The sequence below is a fragment of the Zingiber officinale genome, chromosome 8B (assembly GCF_018446385.1).
Source record: "Zingiber officinale cultivar Zhangliang chromosome 8B, Zo_v1.1, whole genome shotgun sequence".
In the NCBI taxonomy this organism is placed as follows: Eukaryota; Viridiplantae; Streptophyta; class Magnoliopsida; order Zingiberales; family Zingiberaceae; genus Zingiber; species Zingiber officinale.
Window position 1 is genome coordinate 11,481,914 of NC_056001.1, and position 9,904 is coordinate 11,491,817.

At 36.2% G+C, this 9,904-nt stretch overlaps 1 protein-coding gene and 1 long non-coding RNA gene across 2 annotated transcripts in view; one reads left to right on the forward strand and one right to left on the reverse strand.

Annotated features, from left to right (window-relative positions):
* Positions 1-5,021, reverse strand: part of LOC122017162 — a 7,342-nt gene extending 2,321 nt beyond the window's left edge. Inside the window, exons 1-2 of the long non-coding RNA XR_006121285.1 lie at positions 4,824-5,021; positions 4,573-4,715 (exon numbers count right to left, since the gene is read on the reverse strand). This is a non-coding gene — a long non-coding RNA (uncharacterized LOC122017162). The remainder of the gene's footprint in view (positions 1-4,572; positions 4,716-4,823) is intronic.
* Positions 5,022-8,452: 3,431 nt separating this feature from the next.
* Positions 8,453-9,885, forward strand: LOC122014788 (NAC domain-containing protein 67-like). Its single transcript, XM_042571217.1, has 3 exons — positions 8,453-8,739; positions 8,829-9,115; positions 9,199-9,885. Exons 1-3 carry the CDS (start codon positions 8,478-8,480, stop codon positions 9,622-9,624), a joined length of 975 nt encoding a protein of 324 aa, XP_042427151.1. The 5' UTR covers positions 8,453-8,477; the 3' UTR covers positions 9,625-9,885.
* Positions 9,886-9,904: the final 19 nt, after the last annotated feature.

A 9,904-nucleotide genomic window follows, 5' to 3' on the forward strand; every position in this document is an offset into this window, starting at 1 on the left:
CAGTTAAAGCTAAACAAGCAGTAGTCTTTCTTGTGGAAAGACGATGAAATTAAGGGATATTTTCTGCCAAAGCAATAAAAAAGGAACATGGTAATTATAAGACTATAAGTTTCTGGCTGGATTAGGATAGATGGAATGAAGAAATTTTATTATGCAATGACTTCATGCAGGTTTTCAGAAAATGCAGATCTCAAGTCTGGACAGTGTCACAAATTAAAATATCACAAATTGAAAACTGGTTGGCCAACAATAGCTTGAAAAATGCCTTCTGGTATTTACCAGAATTTCAAAGGAGTAAATGTCAACTTAGGAGTGTCTGACATTGTCAACCTACATTACATCATGAGAGTTCCATGGTGAGCTTGAATTTAGAAGAGAGTATCACCATGCTGATAATGGTGCAAAGCTTTATTTTCTAAGAAGTTCAGTTAAAAAATAAAAAATAAAAAACTGTTCTTTAGAAGTATTTCAGTAACAATCTAAGCATGCAAGTTGGTGATAAAACAGCCTCTAGGATAAAGCGCAGTCCCATAAACAGTGAGTTTAGGCTAATTTACTATAGTTGGTTCCTCACTATTAAAATAAGTCTATCTTCCCATTATTTGTTAATATCTTCCTGATAATAAATTGACAACTTACCTAAATGGACTGTTTTCTTTGGAGGTAGGGAAATCAAACTCAAAATATCTAGGAATGTTTGAATAACTACTACTTATGGGATCACTTATTCACATAAAATTACCCAGGGTAAATCAAAATGATATAGTGGAGATAAAAGCTACATTTTCAAGAGAATTAATAAAAACAAAGAAGCTTTCAGAAATGATATCAGGAGTATGGCGCAGTTCTGTACCTGAATTACAAATTGGCTTTGAATTACAACAAAATATGGCAAATATCCCAGTGTTTGTTGGTGCAATATCCCCTAGGTCAAAGCTGACCAGGTTGACTAGGCTTGCGTTGGCTCAAGCCTGAGTCTTGATGTTTGGGTTTTGATATTTGACAATACGTAGAGATTGCAGGTGAAATCGTCCGATTGGGGAGATTGCTGGTGCAATTCCCCTCTGATCAGGGTTTGACCAGACTGGTGTGTGAAGCCGAGTGAAAGTCCTGGTGAGTAAAGTCAGGTAGAGGGAAAGTCCTCGTGAGTGAAGTCAGGCAGAGGAAAATCCTGGTAAATGACGCCAGGTGAAAATCCTAGTGAGTGAAGCTAGGTGAAAGTCCAGGTGAGTGAAGTCAGACACGTGGAAATTCATCAAGGTTGACCGGACACCTGATGTTGGGAAGTCCAAGTAGGTCAAAGGATTGACCGGATACTTGGCACGTGGAAATCCAAGTGGGTCAAGGTTAACCGAACACCTGGTGTTGGGAAGTCCAAGTAGGTCAAAGAATTGACCGGATACTTGGCACGTGGAAATCCAGGTGGATCAAGATTGACCGGACACCTGATGGTGGAAGTCCAAGTGGGTCATGGAGGACCGGACACTTGGCACGAGATGGTAAGTCCAAGTGAGTCAAGGTTGACCGAACACTTGGCAGGAGGAGAAAAGTCCAAGTGGATCAAAAGGATTGACCGGACACTTGGTAAAGGAGTCCTAGCAGGTCAAGGTTGACTAGATGCTAGGCATGAGGTTCCAACAGGCCATGGTTGACTGGATGTTGGATTTGGGGACCCGAACTTGGTTAAGCAAGTCAAGGGGAGACCAATCGATCAATAGATCGATTGAACACTGGTTCAATCAATCGACTGATTGATTGGTACTGTGCTGCGACAAGCAGTGGCCCAATCGATCTGTCGATCGATTGGGAGCCTTTGTCACAGGCACAGAACGCTTCCCAATCGATCGGCCGATTGATTGGGGGCTGGGTTTTTTCGTGTGATCGCGAGAAAGCCTGAATCGATCGATCGATCGATTCAGGCGTCTTCTAGAGAGCATAGAAGAAGGTTGAATCGATTGGCCGATCGATTCAGCCTCCTCAATTGATCAATCTATCGATTGGGAGGCGACCGTTACACAGGATAAAGCCGTTGGCGAGCATCTTTCTCCGCACTTCTTCCACTCCACTTCCAGTGATCACTCTCAGAGATTCACACCAGTTCTTGAAGCTTTCTTGGAGCAAAGTGTTGCTGCACTTCCAAGATCAAGAGGCGTTCCACACAAGAAGAAGCTAGGGTTAGGGTTTCATGCTGTAAATCTTGTAAGATTTCACTTGTATTTGCTTCCCTTTTCTTTCTTCTTGTATTGAGAGTTTGTACAAGGCTTCTCCGCCTTTGGTAGTTATCGAGAAGGAGTGTTTTGATTAGTGGAGTGTATGTCGCGTGTGGATCCTTGGATTAGTCACCTCTTCTTGAGGTAGATACCAAGTAAATCCCTTATGTTAACGTTGTAAGTTTGTTTCTTGTTCATTCCGCTGCACATCATCACCAAGAAGCAAGCAACGAGACGCGCGACGAGCTATTCACCCCCTCCTCTAGCACCAAAATGACCCTAACAGTGTTAAGTGTGAAAATTCACCCTAACACACTCAGTTAAAAATTTATAGAATACATACTATGAATACAATGCCATAATTGGAGGGATCTTATGCATATAACAACACATAACACAGCGGAAAAAGCTCAAGAATCTTTGCGAATACGGTATACTCATTCTTGCTACTCTATCACATAGAATCGTTACCTTTGTTGCGTGCCCAAAGCAATCCCGGCAACATCAACTTGACTTCGGTAGATCTTAACGTGATTAGCACGCCCGCTCCTCTACGGTATTCACACGAACACATTCTCCCATCCGTCTCACAAACTCACAACTTGGAGAAAAACCACCTTCGTGGTGCTAGCCACTTTAGGAGGTTCGGCCTAGAAGAAGAAAAGGAGGAAGAAGAAGATAAGTCTCACACCTCAAAATGCAATGCAAAAATCCTTTTATATTCATCCAATGAATACCAAAGGTTTTTACCATTTGGTCTTCCTCCTTCAATGCATGATTAATCCAAATTAATCATCATTTTTTTTTCTTCTTTAATGAGTGGATTCAATTGAATCTAACTCAGATTAGACTCGATCCAACACAATGAGTTTAATTCGGATTAGACTCAATCCAATAATTGGATTCATTCGAGTCTAACCCAACTCAATCCAATAATCTTAAGGTCTATCACATTTTAGTCAAACCAAAATAAACTCATCTCCAAATCAACATGTTTTTTTTTTGTGTGACCCAATAGGCTCTCATAACGTTAGCAATGTATCTAAAACTATTTTAGATACAAAAGCAATGAGTGGCATCTAGCAATGCATCATTGCTACCCAAGTAACGAGAATGTCGAGATCCGACCTAACCTTTATATGTCTATTATCTTGTATAACTTGGCCCTTCTATACTTGATATTTAAATTGATCAATGAGGCATAGACCATGTCATCCTCTTATCAATCTTTGTGTTTTTTGGATCACTAAGTAGACACGCTCAATCAAATAAGCTCAATATCTCATATTGATTAATTTGAGGATGATTATACATTCTTGTGTCCTACTTAATCAAGGGGCCACAGATATCACTTTCGTCATAGGGAAGGGATAAATCTCATCTACATCACTCACATCCCTCCGCATAACTTATTGCATACAATGATCGACTTTATAGTCCACCTTATTACATGTGATGTTTGCCGATACCAAACTACACAACTCCTTATGTAGGGAATCGTAGTGACTTCAGGTTTAAGGATTATTCATACCAATGGTCACTATGAGAATGTTTATAACACTCATATAACGATCTATGAAACATTCTCATGGCAGGTCAATTCAATACATATTATCTAATATATACTCATGTGTCAACTTGATATAACATCCTCATAACTTGTGAGATTAAGTCATCAGTTGACCTACATGCTAGTCTCAACACATTAATATTGTCCTTATATATTAATGTTTGACTAGGAATAATTAAGAGTAGTATTTATATATATCTACAGTCTCCCACTATCAATTCAACCAATTGATATGCTGTAAACTAGAATCTACTATCTTAGGACATTATTATACTTCTTCATCTGACATAGATCTGAAGTAAATATAATAACCATAAACTTTACCTTTTATTAATGAAATAGGATACAATATATCCTAAGTCAATCAACTCTTGATTGACTCTTAGGACTTACACTAACAATAACAACTTGTCTTAGATCCTTAATCCACACAATGATTAAGCACTGAACATTTGATATTGCAAACAATCCTTGTTTTTTTTTTTTTACCTACCCTGAGTTGAATCATAGTCTCATAGTAAAATAGTCAATTCAACTCAATGTATTATAACATTTATGCGATTCATAACCAAAGTAGCTCAGACTCAACCGAAGGAGAAACCAATCAAAGACATGACAGGTATTAAATTCGTTCAAAGTCCCTGCCCACTCAAAATTCAATGAAGATGCTTTAAATCTCAAAAGAATATATCTTAAAATAATTTCTAGCAACAGTTCAAGCACAACCATATGCGTAACGTCCAAAAGATATGATTATAGAGAAAGGGAAAAGACAAGAAAAATCCAACGAACCTTTATGACCGGAAGGACTTCCCATAAAGATCATCTTATGTTAAAAAACTCTAAAGGGGCAAACTTGAACCAGAAACAACAGCACCCCGTGATTTCCCTAATCCGCGCTGTCGAAACAAAGGAACAGAATGCCCGAACGAGCGCTTGGTAGCCAACGAAGAGACGAAGTCAAGAACGAAAATGAAGGGATCCATCTCACCAGTGAAACATTTAATGACATTAGGAGGGAGAACATGAACTTGTGATTAAACCTGCGTCGAGAGTACGGAGGCCGCGGAGCCACTCGTGGTACCGCTGCCGTCGACGACGTAAAGCATCTCGGCTTTGTTTCTATTGTAACCATTCGCCGTACCGGGAGGCCCTGCCAGAAACAGGCTCACGTCCGACACCAAGGAGCTGCTGAAGAACTGTCAACCGACGATCTTGCGGCCGATCTTGCTCCGACAAAGCGTAAGATCCAGACTAGCAGCATAAATGGGCCAGGGCTCGTTAACTGGTTATAATTGAGCGTAGAAGAGTAATGGGCCCATTTTCAGTTAGCACGATTAACTAATGTCCTTGAATACATTTTCCAATATATATTATTTGCTGACATTTTAAAATGAAATATATTTAATAAATCATAAATCAATTTAAGTAATTAGAAGTATTCAAGTTCAAAATTTTTTTATAATAAAATAGAGAGAACAAAAACGAAGCCAAGGCGATTCCTATGCTAACAAATTGTCACGTGATGCAAACATGGTCAACATGTTTGACCACTCTCAGTTGAAGTTATTGACCGCATATATAATTTCTTGATTTTTCTCTATGGAATTCTACCAATTGTTAGAACCAACATTTTGACTACTATCTTCAATTAATTAGATTGGTAGGTAGAGAGAGAGAAATGTCATAGACTAAAAATACAACACAAAAAAAATTAAATCTTAAAATTAATTCAAAAGAAATTAAAACTTATAAGAATTTCATAAATATTTAAAAACTACGGGGGAAATTGAAAATTAAACATGAGAGGAGTAATTTATGGAAATTAAATAGTCAAGGCGGCTCATTTGATTTAATTAATTAATCACTTAGTGAACTTAAAAAAAAAGACAAAAATTATAAGGGCACTCATCATTTACAAAATAGTTAAATGGATACCTCTTTTTCAATTAAAGTTAATTAGACATCCCATTTAATATGAATTGTCCGAAATATCCACACTTCATGTTTGATTCAAAAAATCCCTATTTCTGAATACAGTTTAAATTTTGAAGCTTGTATAGAAGCTAACAAATAGCTTTTACAATATATAGAAGTTTATTACTTGCTTATACAATAATATCATTATATTATTTTGATTTTACTTGTTAAAACAATATTTTAACGAACAAAATAAATGACATACCCACTACTTTTCTAATAGTGTAAAAGTTAGCATATAGCTTCTACAACATATAGAAGCTAGTTGTTATTTTCTACAAATGATTTTATATTATTTTGATGATTGTGTCTCTAAGAGTGATAACTTTGTTAAAACAACATTTTAATAAGCAAAATAAACAATGGAGACTCTATGACATTAGCTGCATTTCAAATAAACATTATGTAGAAGCTACATGCTAGTTTCTACAATAGTTATTTTATGTCATTTTGGTTTTGATTTTGCTTTTTTAACCATGATAATTTGGTTAAAATAATATTTTAATGAACAAAACAAACGATGAAAATTTCATTACAACTACTATATTTTAAATGAATATTAATTGATTACGATCAACCAAGTAAAAGATAGCATCTCGCTTTTACAACGTATATAAGTTACTTGCTAGTTTATACAAAAATGACTTTGTCATTTTGATTTTTATTCTCTGAGAGTCATAGTTAAAACAATATTTTAACAAACAAAACAAGCAATGAATAATACTCCATGACATTCGTTACATTTCAAATGAACATGATCTAATAATAATCGATCATGTAGAAGCTAGCATGTAACTTCTACAACGTATAAAAATTAATTGTTAGCTTCTATAACATGTAGAAACTAATTGCAAACTTCTACAATAATGATTTTATATTATTTTGATTCTCTACCAATGATAACATGATTAAAAAAAATTCATGGTTAAAATAATATTTCAATGAACAAAACAAACAACGAAGAGTGCATAACACTCACTATATTTCACATGAACATTATTTGATCATGATCGACGGTATAGAAGCTAATAGTATATAGCTGTTATAATATATAGAAGTTTCACATGAATATTATTTGATGATCAATAATGTAAAATTTAACAAATAGTTACTATAACGTATAAAAGCTAGCAATTAACCCATGCGGCTATGGTTCAAACTCTTAAATTCAATTCCAAAATCTATAATTTTTCAATCAGAAGTAAAATAAGTGTATTTCAGATAATTAATATTAAATGGGTATATGCATATAACTTTAATTTAAAATGGGGCATTCATCTTTAAAAAAAATTGTAAATGATAAAGTAAAATTGTCTTAAAATCCCTAATCACAACTTAAATTTTACATGTTGTCCCCATTAAAAAAAACTTTATTTTTACTTTCTAACCAAATATAATAGATATCAATTTACCTAATTGCTCCTCATTTTTTAGATACAAAAAGTCTAAAATAAAATATAGTTATTCCTAAATTTAGCACATTAAACTAGAAAATATATTAAATTATATTTAAATATTACTTAATTTGATAGAAAATATACTAAATTATGTTAAATTTAAGAGAAATTATATTAAGTGGGAAAAAAGTTATGCTCAATTTGATAGAAAATATAATAGATGCAAATTTAAATGTGCTCAATTTAAAAGTAATTATACCTCATTTTAATTTTGTTTTTTACCTAAAAAAATGAGGGGCAATAAGGTAATGATATTTACATGTAGAGAGTTGAAACAAATAAAAATATACTAGGTTCTCTTTAAATTATGCTTAATTTGATGAAAAATATACTAGATTCTTTTTAAATTGTGCTAAATTTAAAAAAAATTATATTAAGCAGGGGAAAAAAATATGCTAATAGAAAATATACTCAATTTAAATATGTTAAACTTAAAAGAAATTATACCTCATTTTAAATTATTTGTATCTAAAAATATGAGAGACAGATAATGATGTTTATAGGTAGGGAGCTAAAGTAAATAAAATTTTATAGGGAGTAGAAATAAATTTTTTTTTTTTTTGGGAACATGTGAACTGCATACCAAATTTAAACAGTGATTGTTTTAAGACAATTTTTCCAATGATAAACGTCCATTTAATTATTATAAATTTTTTTTTAAAAAAAAACCAGTCTACTCTAATCAGCTATAAATAAAATTAGAAATAAAATTTTGAAAAATTTAAGGTGTGTTTTGTTTGTTTATATTTTCATTTCATTTTTCAGAAAATAATATTTTTTTTATTTTCAGAAGATGATTTTTTTACAGTTTAGATTTTCTTAGAAAATACTCTCTTTATTTCTAAAAATAAACCTCGAACGTGTTTTTTATTTTCTAAAAAATAAAAATAAAAATAAAAAATAACATGAAAAATATAAATCAAACGTCCTCTTGGAAAATTCAGCACAATTGAAGACTTGATGGATTCACAGGAAAGTACGTGGGAAGTCGATTTGAGTCGCAAAGAGCCGGCGGCCGCCCGCCGTTTCCGCCGTTCTCCGCCAAAATCTGGTGGGTGCATACCCATCTACGTACAATCCAGCACGTGCAGAATAGACGATCGAATACCTAGCGAGTGACGTCACCGTGACAACGACAACTCTAGCCGTAGGCCCACGACTTTTATATATCGGCCAATCTCCTCTTCCACCTCCCTGCTTTTGCGTCAAACCTCGTCTGGAAATATTGCCTGCGGACCAGAACCAGCTGGAAAAGTATTCATGCACGTGCCCCAAGCGACGCCCGCCGCTTTAAATTCAAGAGTTACCACCGATGTGAACCCTGGAGATCAACTCAAATCGATGAGGAGGAGAAGCGTCGACGCCGAGGCGGGCCTGCAGCTGCCTCCCGGGTTCCGCTTCCACCCCACCGACGACGAGCTCGTGGTGCACTACCTCTGCCGGAAGATCGCCGGCCACCGCATCCCTGCCCCCATCATCGCCGAGGTCGACCTCTACAAGCACGATCCGTGGGACCTTCCAGGTGGGCAATTTCGATCGAACACCTAAAATTGTGATCCTTTTTCTTTCTTTCTGCCTAATTTAATTTCTTGAGTGTGTTTGTGCGAGCAGAGTTGGCTTTGTATGGGAGCTCAGAGTGGTATTTCTACACGCCGAGGGATCGGAAGTACCCCAATGGTTCCCGACCGAACCGAACCGCCGGGAGAGGGTACTGGAAGGCCACCGGAGCTGATAAACCGGTGTCGGATCCGGGGAGTAGCGGCCGGATTTTTGGGATAAAGAAATCTCTGGTCTTCTACGAAGGCAAGGCACCCAAAGGGGTCAAGACTGATTGGATCATGCACGAATACCGCCTGATAGATTCCGATCAAACAGCGAACAAGAAAGGCAGCCAAAGAGTATGTCTCCTATTCAATTGTTTCATCTTTATGATCAAATACTTTAGCAAGTCATGAAACCAACCAGAGTTTGCGTTGTGCAGCTGGATGAGTGGGTCTTGTGCCGCTTGTACCATAAGAAGAACAACTGGGACAAGATGCAGAAAAAGCGAGCAGCTGCAGCATCCTCTGGAACAGCAATGGAGTTCTCATTGAACTCTACTGAAGAAGCAAGGTCAGACAGTCTCTGGACTTCGGAATCTGATGTCGAATTTGGAGATCGAATTCAGCCTGCAAGGATCAACCCATCTCACGGCGTTTCTAAAGTAATTCATCATCAGGGAAGAGCTGCCGATCCCATGATAAGCAGCCTTCAAATGCCGGAAGGAATGAAAGAAGAGACGGATTGGCTCATGGACTTACCTGAAGGAATTCAGGGTTCTATGGCAACACTTGGATCGGCATCTGAAGCTAATGTATCAAATCAGTATTATTGTTCCACTTCAAGTATGCTGCCGTTTTGGAATTAGGGAGGGGGCGGATTCATTTGTTGTGTACATTGGCTAGTGTTCCGTACACCTTCATGAAGTAAAATATGAGAATAACAAGAGAGTTGGAGAGGAATTATTTAAGATTCTGACGTCAAATACCATAAAATTTATTTGTTTGTATTCTCACTTCACAGAGGATGGTAGAATAGATCTACATTGTTGTAAAGCATTTTGTTGGCATTCTGAGTATGATTTTATTTTGATGTAATATAATGATAGATGCAAGAACTTCAAAATGTTTCAAGCCTGGAAAGAGCAA

Excerpts from the sequence above, each read along its gene's own strand:
- LOC122014788 (XM_042571217.1), top strand. The coding sequence starts at position 8,478 with ATGCACGTGCCCCAAGCGACGCCCGCCGCTTTAAATTCAAGAGTTACC. Across the intron at positions 8,740-8,828 it reads CGATCCGTGGGACCTTCCAG|AGTTGGCTTTGTATGGGAGC; the intron begins GTGGGCAATTTC and ends TTGTGCGAGCAG. Across the intron at positions 9,116-9,198 it reads ACAAGAAAGGCAGCCAAAGA|CTGGATGAGTGGGTCTTGTG; the intron begins GTATGTCTCCTA and ends TGCGTTGTGCAG.